A 17,148-nucleotide genomic window follows, 5' to 3' on the forward strand; every position below is an offset into this window, starting at 1 on the left:
ACCCAAATCCACTTATTCAGTGGGCCAGTATCATCCATTCACATTCACATTCACATTCACATTCACATCTATCTATCTATCTATCTATCTATCTATCTATCTATCTATCTATCTATCTCAAGGCTATCTTTCACCTGTTCTCACAATAAGAGGGCTAGAAGAGAATCCAAGGTAATGTCCACTCCAATCATTACAACAGTCATAGAGAAAAACAGTATTTGATTTTCAGCCTGCTTCTTTTCCCCCCCCAGAAATCAACATCAGCTATTTACCATTCAGTATGGACTGATGGGTATACCCTGACACCCATACATGTACCAATGCTTCATTCAGTCGATAATCTCCCCATCTCTGTCCCACTACTGAATTATAGCACTAAGATTCCACATTAAGTTGTCATGGCAACATCCTTTGGAATCCTGGGGAATGTAGAGAATTCTGAATGCTCTCACCATAATGGAAAGTCCCTGGATTCCATGGGATGGAACTATAGTGATTTAAAGTGGAACCATAGTGCTATAAGTGTGCGGTGTGAAGAATCCCATATCAAGACTGAGTTTTAATGTATCTGGTCTACATTTTGGATGTTTCTATTTTTACTGGTTTGCTACTTCAAGAGCAGGAAATATTTGGTCCTCCAAATATCTAAGCCAATAGCTTTTAGCAGCTCTCCCCAGGCAAAAAGTTAGGGAATTGTGGGAGTTGTCATCTACAACATCTTGAGAGCCAAATGTTTCCTTTTTTTTTGTACCACAAAAGAGTTATTGATAACTCAGGAGCTTTCACGTTTCTGTGGTATTTTGGTTGACCCAAAATATTACCCAATAATATATTTTGTTTCCATTTGTTTCTCCCATTTATTTATTTATCGTGTCATCTGCAACCAGAACATTGTATTACATTTCTAACAGAACAAAACAAACAGATATCTGTTTCTCCCATGGACTAACACTACTGTGTTTCTCCCCCCACCATAAATTCTTGACTCATGAAAAAGTCAAATCTAGAAATTAGCAAAGATGGCTGTCAAAAGTAGGAATCAACACATGTGTACTACATCTTTCATTTGGCAGTCTATAAATCAGCCTATATTTCATGGTACCTCACTCCACTAAGCTAACTGCCTACGTGGCATTGGTAATCTAGAAACCATAGCTATTTATTTCTCAGATTTTGCCTATGGAAACTCTTCATATGCATCAATTGTCAAACACAGTATGTTTGTACTGTAGTAGCTTAGTTTGTATTTACTGATTTTTTGTGCTTAACTCCTTTCTTGTAATGCAGCTGCCATCACTCCAGGATTTGAAATGCAGGGGCTGAGGGCTACACTGGTTTCCCATCACCTGATCCACAATCTGATTAACTTGTCTTTATAAATGCTTTGTTTCAAAGCATGCATAATTGATTAAATGGAATCTGTTGCTAGGAAAATGTGCATAGACTTACATCATCCATGACCTTGAATCTAACAAACGTACATTAATTTTGTTAGGGCTGAAATAGACATAAACTGGATCACTGACATCAGTTGATATTCTTGAGAAAATGATCAGACAGACTCATACATGTTTTAACTGAAGGTAAAATAGTGTTAGGTATTGCTTCATATGGGTCAGTGTGGTTTGGGCATTGGACTAGTGTTCAAATGCTCACTGGGATCATGGAAACCCATTGGGTGATTTTGGGCAAGTCACATTCCCTCAGACTCACCAGAAGGCAAGAGCAATCCCTCTTTGAACAAATTTTGTCTAGAAAACCTGGTGACAAATTTAGGGTGTCATAAGTTGGAAATGAAATGAAGGTACATCACAGCCACATAACTAAGTGAAATATTTTGGAGTAAAGAAACTACATTGACTAAACATAACTGAATATATATCATAGTTACTTTTCTATTGAGCTTAATCAAGCATGTTTAATAAAGAACTGAACACTCTGTGAATAACATCCAAGGTTATTTTCAGGCACAGGTTCTATGTAGAAGCCATAATTCTCTTTAGATTATACATTATCATATTGATCGACCACAGAATAGGAGGAAAAAAGCCAACATTCGACGACGTCCTATGAAAACAAACAACTTACTGTGGAAATAGTTTTATATTCCAAGAACTGCCTGCAGCTGTCCTGACATCCAGCACAGTATTAACAGGTTGGACAGTTCAAATCCACACTGAGGTTTGCCACATTGTTCAGTTTCTTCCCATTTTCATCTCAGAATTGACTGGGGCTTCTCCATTATAGAAGGATATGGCTAAACTGGCCACATTAGTTTTCTAGCTGTGGCTTTAAGGGGAACGATTCGGTCACTTCCAACTCCCATCCTTGGGGTGTTTTTTTGTCTCTCTCTGACTGGTGGAGTTCAAACAGTCTGCAGCAATTCATGAACCTTCCCTTACCCATGACGTGTATTCTTTCATTTGGTGCTGGTTGCTATGGGAACCACTGGCATGTCCCCTCCAGAAGCAATCTTGACAGAGCTGGTAATTGTGACACTGCTGGCATCGATAGCGAAATCCCATCATGCTCTCGCTATGGCAGTAGGAACACTCAACAGGGTGGAAGACTACAAGGGAAATAAATTTGAAAGCAAAACAAAACAATCAATGCAGCATTAAAACCAAATCCATTAGAAGAGCTACCCTTTGTATCTGTTGATTTTCAATATCAAATGCTCTTTTGGAATGGGCTGAAATTTAAATGCTACAAGATTCACATCCCCCCCCCCCACAACAAACAAACAAACAAAAAAATCATCTGCTGCTAAGAAAAAAATGTTTTCTAGCATCAGGAAGAGCAACACAGGAGAAATCTACTTTTATCAATGGGGGGGGGGGGAAGAAAGGTATTTAAGAAGGGGAGCACATATACTTTAGGAGACAATAATGGCTAGAGTTATGCTGAATAGCTGGCAGCTTGATCTTGGCATTCCTAAATACATGGAAATCACATTGTATGTTTAAATAAAAGGCCTTATTTTTTTCAATTAGTTAGAAATATAGCAATGTTATAGGCCTGTTTGTATGTGTGTGTGTATATATATATTTATATATATATAGTTAGTTAGATATATATATCTAGAACAGTGGCTCTCAATCTTCCTAATACCACAACCCCTTAATACAGTTCTTCCATAAAATTATTTTTTGCTACTTCATAACTAATTTTGCTATTGTTATGAATCAAAATGTAAATATCTGATATGCAGGATGTATTTTCATTCACTGAACCAAATTTAGCACAAATACCCAATACGCCCAAATTTGAATACTGGGGTTGGGGGTGGGGTGGGGATTGATTTTGTCATTTGGGAGTTGTAGTTGCTGGGATTTATAGCTAACCTACAATCAAAGGGCGCTTTCCCCCCTGCCTTGAAGCAAGCCTCTCTCCAGCCTTGTACGCTCTCCCTCATCCGCACATGCGCACGACAGTGCCATGCGCTGAGCATGCCTGCTCTCCCCTCCTCTCCTGGAGTCTCAGAAACAGACCTCCCTTGGCTGAGAGGCTGGCCAATCACAGCAGGAGGAGGGCTTTTGTTGGGAGAATTCGCCGTCTTTTTCCAAAAAGGAAGGACAGGTGATCTTCAGCCTTCCCTGCCAAAGGGGTTTCTAGACCATCAGAAATATGTGTTTTCTGATGGTTTTTGGTGACCCCTCTAAAATCCCCTCATGACCCCCCCCCCCAGGGGTCCCGACCCCCAGGTTTAGAAATGCTGATCTAGGATTACACATAGCAGATTAATGTTGTGGTAAAGTCTTTGGCTAGTGAAAAGAGGAACATATAAGAAACTAGGATACAAATCATTGTTTATCTTCACTGTATCTGACAACAAGATACCAATTTTCTTCCCTCCTCACTAGAGAGATGGGCAAGATATTTTTGTTAGTCTTGAGAGAGTGTTCAAACGTGTAAGAATGGTTTTTGTGTAAGTTGAGCAAATTGTGTACATTCTCCAAAGCTCACAGTTAAACCTCGAAAGCTGTTGTCTTCTTGCACTGATTTTTACAATTTTGAAGCATTAGATGAAGTGTTTGCGTCTTCCACATGTGCTGTGTGTCCACCCAAAACAGCTAAATCTGTGCAGATATTTTTGCACAAACTAGAGAAAAATCAGTAAAAATCAAAGTTTACCCATTCTGACTTTGGTGGCAAGAATTGTTGGGGACGCTGGCAGTTTCTTGACAGGCTGCAGCAAAGTGTTAACATAACTCTCTCAATGAGAATGAGAATTTTTGCAAAAAATGCTTATCATCTCTAGAGAGAAATACAACCACAGCAGAGAGAAGACTAATGATTTTTTATAAGTTTCTCAGAGTATTAACTGCAAAATAACCAGAAAGATATTCACAAACTGGAATATGTTCACAGAAGTACAACCGAGAAAGTAAAAGCTTAGAAACAATGGGCACTTCTATACAGGCGTATAAAGAGGGTTTAAAAACCAGTTACCTTCTGGAGAGTCTACATCAGACTAAATTGTTCTAGAGCAATTCTCCCAGGGTGTCAACATTAATACAGAACAATCCAGATAAGTGGGACAGAATTTCAAAATTTGGCTATGTTCTGGTGCCATCCACACCAGTGCACTGCATGGAAATCTTGCTAAGTCTCATATTTTCCATGTGCCTGTGAAATAAAGGTGTGTTGCAGCACATTTTTCAGCTGAACCCAGACTTTCTCCAAATCCTTTTAAACATAGGTTTTCCCCCATTTAATGTGCTTCCACCCAGATTTATGGTTATGATTGTTTGGCCACCCTCCTGTAATCCATTTCAGTGTGGATAGTTGAAGCCTAAGCTTTATATGGAACAATGGAAGGCTCCATCTATAATGCTATATAATGCAATTTGAACTAGATTTATTGGTCAGTGCAGATTCATATAATGCAGACTGAACGGCATTGAACTGGATTATATGAGTTTGTGCTGCCAGTTCAATGGCAGTGTAGATGGGAGTCTAAGGAAGTGGCATAGATTTGCTTGGGAAAAAAGAAGACCAAGGCCCCCTCTATATTGCCATATAATACAGTTTCTGAATGCATATTAACTGCATTGAACCATATTATGTGGCACTGTTAACTCATATAATACAGTTCAAAGCAGGTAACCTGCATTCAGAAACTGGCTTATATGGCAGTTTAGATCCAGGCTGAGTGGACATGACAGGCAATTTTTAACATCTGAAGGGACATAATGTAGAAGATGAGTTTGTTTTCCACTGCTCCAGATTCTAGAATGTGATTCAAATTCCAAGAAAAGGGAGTCTATCTAAACATTAGGAAGAAATGTTTGATAGTAAGAATGGTTACAGTATAATTGATCAAGCCAACAGAAAAAAAAGAAAGAAAAACAAGCACTTATGCCATAGATATTGGCATCACTATTTCTTTTACTCTTTTTCAATGATCAGGTGGCTATAACGTTTGTGGAGAAAGATATAATAATTGTGGCTCACATTAATGTTGCTGTTACAATCATGTAGCAGCTACGTACCATTCTCAACATTTGCCAAGCGATGCAGAAGTGGTAACCATACCAGACACTGAGGTGGAGGATCAGACATAAGAGTGTCCAAGAAAGAATTCAGAGTGACTTTTTTCTGTTTACATGAACAAAGAAGAAACAATTCAGCATTAATACAAGTCTAAAAGGGAACTCTATTCCTTGTAGCAAGAAAATATTTGTAGATGAAAACACAAAGCAGGAACATCATATTTTAAACCTTTTGTTTGGGAAAGGATTATACTTGTTGGGTCTTACAGGCAGAGAGACATCACTGTAGTTAACCATATCTAGCAGTTCTTATTTTTCAAATCAGTGCCATTAATCCAACTGTGCTGAAGATTCATAGCTCAGGGGTAAATCACATGATTTGCATTTACACTGCTCCAAGCTAGGGCCTGAGGATCTCTAATTAAGGGAGTTCTTGCAGCATAATTACTAAAAAGCTCTTTAGGAAAGGTACTGCCATCCAGATGGAGATCACTCTTGACTACATGAACAAATTGGCCTGATTTGATATAAAACAGCTTCAGTACTAATATAGAAATAAAAAAATTATCCTGGTTCATCAGAATAAAAACTGAGTAACTCAGCTTCCATTATGACATCATACAATAGGAACATTCTCTTTGTGTATCATAGTAACAGACACTCCCATCACTGGATTGAATTCCCCTTGGCAAAGCACCTCCATTCCTCTTCACAGCATTTATGGAATGAGTATCTCGCTCATTTCTCTATCCTAATTTGGGAAGAAGGATCTCAAGAGGAAATGTTTCCTTGGATTTTTGCTTCTGTTTCCTTTGTCTTAGGAGGTGATTGGAAATATCCCATTTTCTCGGTGTAAGGAGGTTCTTTGCATGGGTGTGACTTAAATGGTAGGTGATCAGATAGTGTGTGTATATAGGTAGGGGGAAAGACTGCAAAGGGAATTTAAGGCAGAGATTTGGGCTTCTAAAAGTCTCAGTCACAAACTATACCACATGTTTCATCTGTTTTCACAAGTGAAGACATTTCAATTTGTCCCTTCAAAGACATCTGATATGAAAAATAACAGATTATTTCACCCTGTAGTTGAAAAGTATACTCCTGCCCCAAATTAAAAACAAACTGTCATCATGTTGTTGGTGAATGTCATTATGGGAAGAATGGAAAAGGAGGTATGGAATGATGTCATTTTATTTACCTGTTGGGAGAAACAAGATTTTGCTGATTGCTCTGTGTAACCAAAAGAGGGACCTTCAAAGACAGCAGTGGGCAGCTTCAGAACTTCTCGTAGAAACATGTCATATCTTCCATAAACCATTACACCACTTGTGTCTGATATCATTGAGAAAATATCTAATGGAAAAAAGAGGGGAAGGGAACAGAACTTATGTATTTAGTTTTTAGACATTTGTCACAGACAACAAGCTGAATGGAAAATAAGGATTACTGATATTTTATTTCAATATAGTAGCAGAGCCAGCATTGTGTAGTGAGTTGAGTGCTGGACTTTGACTGGACACTAGAGTTTCAATCCCTATTTGGCCATGGAAACCCAGGGGTGACCTTGGGCAACTTATTCTCTCAGCCTCAGGGGAAGGTAATGGCAAAATGATAAAGCTTGCCTGTGATAGGGCCATGTTAGTGTCACCCTATGTTGGAAACAGTTTTGAGGCACACAACCAGAGAAAGTAGAATGTTCAAAACTTTGTGAGGGAAGCATTGGGGATAATAAGGGCCCTTGGGTGGCCCCTGCTTTATTCTACCCTAATTCTGAAATCCTTATGTTGAAATAAGCACCACTGAAAACAATCAGACCCAACTAAGTAGAAATGTGAATACATTTTGTATTTAGCAATGTTTATTCTAATTATGAATTTTATATTCACAAATGTATGTGTATGTGCCTTCAAGCTGCCTGCCCACTTATGGTGATCCCATGGATTTCATAGTGCTTTATTAGGCAAAGAGCACTGAGAGATGGGTTGGCCCATTCATTCCTTTGAAATATAGCCTATAGCATTAATCTTTGTTGGCAGCAGTATCCCATCAAAATACTCATTAGGAATTGCTTTGTTTAGTTTCCAAGATTACACAGGATCTGATTCTAGGTATTTAGACACTACTTACATACCTGGGATCTAATACTAAGAAGATATGCAGTATGAAGAATTGTATTGACAATCTGGATAGCACATTTACTCTTGGGCACTCTTATTCCCTTCCCTTGGATAATTTTGGAAAAGTAAAAAAATATGATTGCTAGTTTGGGCCATTTTGTATGTTCTAATAAAGATATTATGGGTCATTACTGTATCTATCTATATAAAAGCCAAAGTATGCATGTATGTTTGTCTGTTTGTTTTACTATGAAGTGGCCCTCTGTAGTGTAACTGGGACAAAAAGGTTGCATGTGTGCGAGACGGAGAGAAGGAGGGAGAGAAGGAGGAAAGAGCCACAAAGAGAATCCACCCACTGTTGCCAGAGTTTTGCCATGGAGACACGGTGAGGTAGGTCTTCTCAGTATTGGAAAAGGGAGAAAGTAGGTGGGGAGTGGTCCCAACAACACCCAGACAATGTCAGGTAAATATGCTAGTAATTCTATTACGGCAAGCTCTGACTATCTATACTTGGAGCCTATTCCAATATTTAATATTGAACATGTCTTTCATTTCAGTCCAACTCATCACAAAAAATAAAAATTCAAATAAAAGAAAACAGAAACATTCTATATTAAAATACTATTATTTCTAGTTTTCTGATTTATTTATTTAGAGAAAGATAGATGCAAATCAGTGGATGTAAATTTCACCCAATAAAATAGACCCAAGTTTCAAAATGTGACTTCCTTGATCTGGATTAATTTCTTACCCCAATTATAGATCTGGGAATTAAGTATAATATGACTGTTACAAGAGGACTGTGGTATGTATGTTAATGCATTATAGAGGATAACTTCATAGCTTATAGTAAAGTAGTGCTTGACTGCCTTTTGTGCTATTTGATTGTGCCTGTGGATATATTTATACAAGCCAATATTGATTTTAACTAGGCCATCACCCCAATGAAAGAAGTGGTAATTGACTAAGCTATTGAAAAAAAACTGCATGCTTCCCAAATGTTTTGTAATTGCTTCGGAATTGAGAGAACAAATCTGTTAAAAAATTAAATAATACTTTGGCCATGCAATGGAAAACAAATGAATTTTTAAAAAATAGATTTTAGTAACATTTTTGAAAATGGCCATAGCTTTTTTTTTTAAATAAACTTGGCTCTTCTTACTTATGCAGGGGCATGAAACAATATGAGTAAAGGGATATGTGTGTTTTATCTCTTTTATGCTGCCAATGCAGCATCTCTCTGGATGTGTAATCCTACAGAGTAAGAAGCAGATTTTGGGAGACACCCCATGAATCAAGGTTTATTACATTTTCATATCATGAAAATCAAAAGAGAGAGAAAAAGAATGAAACGATCCTTTATGCATAGTACCCAGTGCATTTGACAGTCTATAAGAGCATCTCCGCCCCTCATAACAGAACTTGAGTTTTTTAAAAAGACATATACTTTTGCCTCTCCTTTCAAGAGTGTGCCTGCTGATTTTGATTCATAAGCCTATTATCAAAATCAAAAGCAGGTTTTCTACCTAAGTGAAAGAAACCATTAATAAAACACAGGTTTGAAAAAGCACTTACATCTTAATTTATCCATGATCTTTCCCCCGCAAAGTGTTGCCAAGGCCATTTTGACAGCAAACACAGAAATTTTTCCATGTCCTTCTCTACAGAATAAGAAAAAAATAAATCATTAGTAAGAGATGACTTTTCTGCTCTCTTGTTGAATTATATATTGTAAACATTCTTTTGTTTAGAAATGAATGCTTTGCAGCTGTGAAACACAGACACATATATAAACCTAGTTACTGAAGCCAAACCAGATACCCTAAAACATCCACAGTAGTTAGTCCATGGAACCCATAACCTCAATCCATGGCTGATACCGAATGAGAGACTGCCTCCTGGGCAGGGCCGTAGCCAGAAAAAAATTTCGGGGAGGGTTGACAATTTTGGCGGGGGGGGGATGAAAATTTCAGAGGGGGGGGGGTTGAAAATTTCGGAGGGGGGGGGGTTGAAACCTGCCTCCTAGCTCACGCTGAAGCAAAGAGCACAGCAGGGGGTAGTGCAACCTTCAATAGCCTGCAGCTCCACTCCTGTCAACCAAGTCTGGCCTCCTTAATGAGAGCATTCAACACACACACACCCCACTTGGTTGCTTCACTACATCGGCTATTGCTGCAAGTAATGACAGTGTGAATAAATTGTCAGTATTTGCTTGAGATAGTGCTTACAGTTCTGGAGGGACTCTTAATTTTTTGCATCTCATAGATTTCGCAGGGGGATTTGGTTAACCAGTTAAAATTCATGAGTAAACCAGTTTTTTTAAAAAAACTGAAACATTTCGGGGGGGGGGGGGTTGAACCCCTAAAACCACCCCCTCACTACAGGCCTGCTCCTGGGCACACAGAAGGCCGGGCGACCTGGAGGGCACTGAACAGACTGTGCTCTGGCACCACGAGATGCAGAGCCAACCTTAAGAAATAGGGCTACAAAATGGAGTCCACGATATGCAAGTGTGGAGATGAGCAAACCACAGACCACCAATTACAATGCAGTCTGAGCTCTGCCACACGCACAATGGAGGACCATTTTATAGCAATACCAGAGGTACTCCAAATGGCCAGCTACTGGTCAAAGGACATTTAATATAATGCCAAGTTTTTAATTTTGTTTGTGTTTTTAAATACATTACAATTGTACCCTCAATTCACTTCTGACACGATAAATAAAAAAGTGTCTAATGAATTAGTTGAATTTTCCTTCAAGAACCAAATGCTGAAAATTTACAACCTGGTGGAAGAAACTCTCTGGTGGAATGAAAGAAAAAGAGGATTTTGTAAAAAAAAATACTCCTTCCTGTTCCTTGTGTCACCTGGAAAGATGTTCCCAATTATTTTGAGACCATCTGAAATAATATGGGAGGTGGAAAAGAGGACTGTAGCAAAAAGGTGAAATAATAAAAAATTGCTTTCCTTTCTTTCTGAGAAAAGTTTCATTCAGGCGATACTAAGGCTGAAAGAAGTCTGTGACCAACAGATTACAGAGGTAATAGTAGAACAGCCTGTGTAAACTAGACAAAATGAATTGTGGCCGAATCATGCCACAGACAACATGTCACACATCAGTCCTTTTGATAAATCAATAAGAACTATTCTCAAAGAGAAAAATGCGGAAACTCTAGAGCTCAAGGGAAATGACTAATTATATGGCTTTACAAAAAGTTGACAACTGTCTTATAAAGTACATGTCAGATATTTTATATTTTATAAATTAGTGAAAGTAAAGTTTTCCCCTTGATGTCAAGTGTAGTCAAGTCCAACTCTGGGGGGTGGCGCTTATCTCCATGTCTAAGCCAAAGAGCCGGTGTTGTCAATAGATGTCTCCTAGATGATGTAGCCGGAGACCCGTTTCCTTCCTATCAAAGCAGTATCTATTGATCTACTCATATTTGTATGTTTTCAAACTGCTAGCTTGGCAGAAGCTGGGCTGACAGTCAGGAGCTCACCCCGCTCCCTTGATTTGAACCACCAACCTTCCAGTCAGCAAGTTCTGCAGCTTAGTGGTTTATCCTGCTGCACCCCTGCAGCCCCAGTATTTTATAAATTAAATTATATATTTTAATATAACAGTCAAAAGTGAAATTACTGAGCACAATTTCAAATTACAGTACTTATCTAACAAAAATAAGTGTAAGCATTTTCTGAATGTAAATATATAAATATCTCATCTCACATGTAATAATACATTTTAAACAGCTTGATTGAAATTCAATATGATGCCAGTGTAACAGAACTAGCTTCCCTGTTGCTCTCTCCTGCTTACCTCAAAATCAGTTTTAGTACATTTTCTAGATTTCCAGAAGTCTTGGGGTTGCACGGGAGGCCACAAAGGAAAGGGGAAATTCAGCCAGGTTATGCTACCCTCAAATAGATATTGGCTCCTTTGGGACACCAGATCATTTTGATAGATAGATAAGAACTATTCTCAAAGGAGAAATATGCAGAAACTTGAGAGCTTAGACAAAATGACTAATTATAGTACTTTAAAAAAGTTTACCTAAGGAACAGGAAATAATATGGGATCTATAGGATGTTTTAAAGCCTTTAATAGCTGCAATGCTTTTAATAGCTGCAATGCCTCACATAAAAAGATCAGCAACAACAAAAAAAACCTAACATTTATTGGAAATGTTTGCTAAATAAGGCGAAGGACCAAAATGAATTTAGTCAGATATCTGTGTAGCCTACTCGTGGCACTGAAGAAGGAATTGATATTTTAGAAGCCTATAAATTGTACTTCTAGGAATAATTAAAGAACACATTCCTTAAGGTCATATTCTGACATATTCTCCCCACTTCTTAATGGTATGACAACTGGTAACAGAGAAAGAGGTTTCTTGGTAGCAACCCCTGGTTTGTGCAATGTCATTCGAACTGAAATCTCACAGGAGTCTTCATGAGTAACATTTATAGGCCAATTTAAGATCTTCTCCTTTAAAGAGATATTCATTTCTTTATTTTAATCTTTTGTTTTACAGATTAAATCTTACTGCTGGTGTGTAACATTCTAACATATTAATGTTAGACACTACTTCAACTGCTGTATTTGCTCTGGTTTTAAAAACCATAATGTCATTGTTTTAAAGAAAATGGTATATATCCATTCAATTGGATACTGTATGACCATCATGTACAAAGTACCACTGTAACAATAATGTGCCTGTTGTGCTATGGCCAATCTCCCCACCACCATACTTACCAGTAATTAGCCACTGAGACTGATGGGGATCCTTTCCCCTATCAGTCAGGAAGTGGTTACATGATGTTCCCATCCCCTTTCATATATCAGCAGAAAAGTTCCATAATAACTTCCATAACCATGAAGCAAAAGACTTTTTGCTTTTATTTCCATGTGTTTTGTCTAATTATGTTGCTATCTCCAAGAGCTTTTTATATCTTAATTGCAAGATGCACATATATCCTAACTGGGTGGAGATTATACACTTTCATTCTACTAATACATTCTGTGAATTTAACTGGATCAATCTTGATTATTTAAATGAGTGTAGAGCATGTCTACAATAAATACAAGGATACTGCAGGAGACTGAACTAGTGAAGCTGAATAATGGGCGGGAATTATGCTTTTGGGTGGCTTTAAGTTCCAACAGCCCTAGCCACCAGAGATAAAAGCGAGAAATGCTGAGTCTGGATCTACACTGCCATATAATCCAGATTATCAAAACAGATAATCCAGATCATCTGATTTGAATTGCCAAGACTGAACTTTTTTTTTGTCGTGTCAGGAGCATTCTGTTGTGAGAGAATTGGCCGTCTGCAAGGATGTTGCCCAGGGGATGCCCGAATGATTTTGATGTTTTATCATCCTTGTGGGAGGCTTCTCTCATGTCCCCGCATGAGTGAACTGAATATAAATCAATGGGGGAGGACTTACAATGTGAATTTCTAGAAGTTGATTGGACCAGGTCGAATCTAGATCAATCTGGACTAAATTGAACCCATATTCAAATAACTGGAATGGTCTCCAAATCAAATCAGGAGTGATAGAATGACATGAGCAGACTTAATCATAATGCCATGCATTCTTTCAAAGTTAACAACGAACACAATATCAATTTGGAATCTGAGCAAGGCTTTCTCCCCTTGCTATGAATTGGTTTTAAGGTAACATGACAGTGCAGGTCACATTTACGTATATGGTAGAGCCACAAAGTTAATTTAGGAAGAATTACACACATGATCATGAATTCACAAATGGTGAGAAAAAAAACATCAAAAAGCTTCATATTTGTCCATCAGGGAAAAAAATATTTTGAATGTTTTCATTCTTGGTTTGAGAATAAAATCAATGAAGATTTACATTCCACCTCTGAATGGGTAATTTTTTCACAAACACCTATTTGCCAAAACTGATAAAACTGACTGTTTTATGAAACGGCTGTGGTAGCACAGTGAGTTAAACCACTAGCTGCAGAAAATCTGCTCACTGGAAGGTCGGCAGTTTGAAGCTGCGAGTCAGGGTGAGCTCCCGACTATCAGCCCAGGTTCTGCCAACTTAGCAGTTTGAAAGCATGCAATACGAGTAGATTAATAGGTACCGCCTCGGTGGGAAGGTAAAAGGGCACCCCGTGCAGATAAGCAAACATGCTGGCAACACATGTTAAGTTGCTCCTAGGCATTGAAAAATGGAACAAGAGCAACTCCCCATGGCCGGAGTTTAGCATCACTTCCAGATGCCAGATGGAAAAAGGGAAAGGCCTTTAACTTTGTCTGTGTTATATGTCGTTGTTCACTTGTTTTGTGTAAAAGGCATTGAATGTTTGCCTCAAATATGTATATTGTTGTCCCTCCAGGGAGATAAAGCAGAATATAAATAAAGTGTAGTAGTAGTAGTAGTAGTAGTAATAATAATAATAATAATAATAATAATAATAATAATAACCTGGTCCTGTTATTCTCTGCAACTACATCAACTGCAGCACAGGCAGTCCCCAAGTTACAAACAAAGATAGGTTCTGTAGGTTTGTTCTTAAGTTGGATTTTTTATGTAAGTCGGAAGAGGTACATTTTTAAAGTGTAACTCCAGCAAAAAAAAATAAAATTAAGCTTTGGATAGCAAAAGGGTTAACACCCCTGTGGTGTTTGATTTGCTGTCTGTGACCATGTTCAGAAGATTTAACCCCACTTCTGCCTTTATGATAATTAGATTTTGAAAAAGTTGGCTTGTTGAGGAAACAAGGGTTGGTGATAAAGCTGCAGGGGAGATATCTTTTCCCCATGATATCTCTTTCAGGAGTGAATTACTTTTCTTAGAGGCAGATTTCTCTCACTTCCTGTTGTCTCACTCCCGTTATTAACTATGAATCATTTGTAAGTCAGATGTTTGTAACTTTGGGACTGCCTGCATAATTATTACTGGAACAAAAAGTTATCTAAACTTCAGTCCTATACTTACTTTCATTGAAAAATAAGCTGTGAAAGTGATAAGGTGTACTCCACGGAACAGTGCATAGCAGGGTACTGTTCATGTGATTTTTAAAGACTCAAAACTGTAACTGTACATTTTAAGTAGTAAAATAACAGAAATTCTAACAGAATTTCTATAGCCATCCAAATAATTTGGTCAGGACTCAGCAGTTGTTTTGGTAAATATTTTGCTTCTTCAGATGAATATATTAAAGGGCACCCAGGACATTCAACAGATATATAAACCCCACTTGCCTAGTTTCCAGCAGACCTCATAACCTCTGAGGATGCCTGCCATAGATGTGGGCAAAACATCAGGAGAGAATGCTTCTGGAACATGGCCACACAGCTCGGAAAACTCACACCATCCCAGTAATTCTGGCCAGGAAAGCTTCCGACAACACTTCTTATCAATTTTTTAAACCTCATATTTAGGATTTCTGTTTATACCTTTCAGACTCCAGCCACATATTCTAAGCTGTGACAAAAATAGATGGATTTAACCTGGGATTTATAACATGAACAAGTTGCTAGCCTTGAACAATCTTAAGACATTGGAAATATGATTTCAATCTCATAATTTTGTCCAGTTACCTAGCTAGCAATAATAGCTGAACACTTTTAACAAAAGATCTGTGTTGTGTCCATATATTTATCCCTGCCATTTAAAAATACAAGACTTCGTTCTTTCTTTTTCAGGGACACACGCTCCATGTTCATCTTTAAATTTTGGTACTCTAAAGGCTGGAAACAAAATAAATGTGCAAATGCTGTCATTTTTACAGCAGTGGTTTTCGTTGGAGGCTGAATGACTTATTTGCAGTGGGATGTGTCAGGCATTCACAACAAGGTTCCTCCCTACTTATGATAAGGAAATACACACACACACATACACACACATCTCCTTGTTGTGCAGCCTTTTCAAAAATCCTGAAGGCCACAGTCTCACAGCCTACTGACAATTTCTCCTTGGAGAGGGCAACGCTTGAATGCAGGCACATTGTGCCTTGGCTGCTTTGTCATGTGGAACAGTTCCCTTTCCTCCCACCCCAGTAGTTACCATGGTGACCAAGCCGTACTAGTTGATCGGGCGCCGAAAGGTACACAGCACCAACAAAGAAGTCCATCAAGTGTGTACAGAGGGCAACCAGGAGAGGTGGGCAAGAAGAAGGAGAAGGAAGCTTATTTAAATGGTCTTTTAAATCGCGTGGCTTTCTAACCAGGGCTCTTCTCAAACATGAAAAAAATGGCAACGCGGTAATAGGTAATTTGCACCTGTCAAAGCACAAAGCTGATCCCAGTCAATCCAGTTTGTAATTTTAGGCTACTTAGATGCTTTTGAGAGTGGCAATAACGAGCTGCTAGATCCCGTGTTCAATCACCATAATTTGCATAAATACACAGGCTGCTCATCTATAATGTGACATTAGCGATGTCTGGTTCAAATAAATCTACACTGTACTTCATTTTGTACTCAGACATTGAAATGGAAAGTTTCAGGGAGCACTAAAAGCATAAATTCAGTTGTCATTTCCCTTGTGGAATCCATTTGCAGTATTAACTGCTTGCAGCTGCAGACGGATCCAGAAGGAAAGAGTTCCCTTCAAACAGTAAGCCACTAACCCTATGCTACTACTGCAGAATAAACACTACTATAGGTGCTTTCATTAGCAATAACATCCAAAGAATAGAACAGTTTTGATTTTGAAGGTTTCTATTGGTCCAAATATGATATTGTACCCTTACATCTCTAATATTGGCCCTGTTATCCTTTTGATAAAACTTGTATGTGTGTATTCCAGTAGAGAGTAAAGATGAGATGAAATGAAATGATCAGGATTGGAGAACATGGAGGGTAACGGTTCCTACACTCTCTGCTTGTCCTGATCCAAATAACCTCTAAACAGAAATCCCAAATTTGATTTTTATGTGTGAAATAAAAGCCATTTGAAGAGGGAATCTAGTGTGGGAAATCAGTAGTGAGGGGAATGGTTCAGCCTCTTGAATGATATCAACTTCTTCCATCCACTAATTTACCTGTATCAGTAATGTTTTTCCATGGAACAGTAAGAACAACAACAATAGTGTTAGTTAAAGGTGAACTTACGGATCGAAAGCTGCCAGCAAGAAGTTGAGAAGTAAACTGATGGATTGTTCTACATTGATCTGGTGGGTTGTTGGCATGCGTTTGTTAAGTTGATAGAAAACTGTTGACAATACTGCTTCAAGCCGGGCCACATTCAGCTCTATGTTTGGGTCCAGGTTGTTCAATGAATTTTCTCGCAATGCTTCAATCACATTCCAAATATCTACAAGGTGTACTAGGAATAAAAACAATAATAAAAAAAACATCAGAAATAGTAATGGTTATAAAATGATCCCAGTTTTATCTAGTCTATAGATAGAAGGATAGATAGATAATTGGAAAATGTTATAAAATATTGTGCTTGTCAAAACATTATTGGAATGATAAACAAAGGATAGTGACAAACGACTCTACTACAGATTGGCCCAGCCCAGCCCCACTTAAAGAGCAATGGTTTCATTTCCTGGACCT

The 17,148-nt window shown here is 38.2% G+C and overlaps 1 protein-coding gene across 18 annotated transcripts in view; it reads right to left on the reverse strand.

The window, feature by feature from the left end:
* DTNA (dystrobrevin alpha) overlaps positions 1–17,148 on the reverse strand; it is a 267,832-nt gene that overhangs the window by 57,715 nt on the left and 192,969 nt on the right. For all 18 annotated transcript variants that reach the window (XM_060775262.2, XM_060775250.2, XM_060775249.2 and 15 more), the window contains exons 4-8: positions 16,699–16,912; positions 9,185–9,270; positions 6,691–6,845; positions 5,496–5,601; positions 2,403–2,569 (exon numbers count right to left, since the gene is read on the reverse strand). In XM_060775262.2, the coding sequence (XP_060631245.1) occupies positions 2,403–2,569; positions 5,496–5,601; positions 6,691–6,845; positions 9,185–9,270; positions 16,699–16,912 (728 nt within the window). The remainder of the gene's footprint in view (positions 1–2,402; positions 2,570–5,495; positions 5,602–6,690; positions 6,846–9,184; positions 9,271–16,698; positions 16,913–17,148) is intronic.

Source organism: Anolis sagrei, chromosome 4 (assembly GCF_037176765.1).
Source record: "Anolis sagrei isolate rAnoSag1 chromosome 4, rAnoSag1.mat, whole genome shotgun sequence".
Lineage (NCBI taxonomy): Eukaryota > Metazoa > Chordata > Lepidosauria > Squamata > Dactyloidae > Anolis > Anolis sagrei.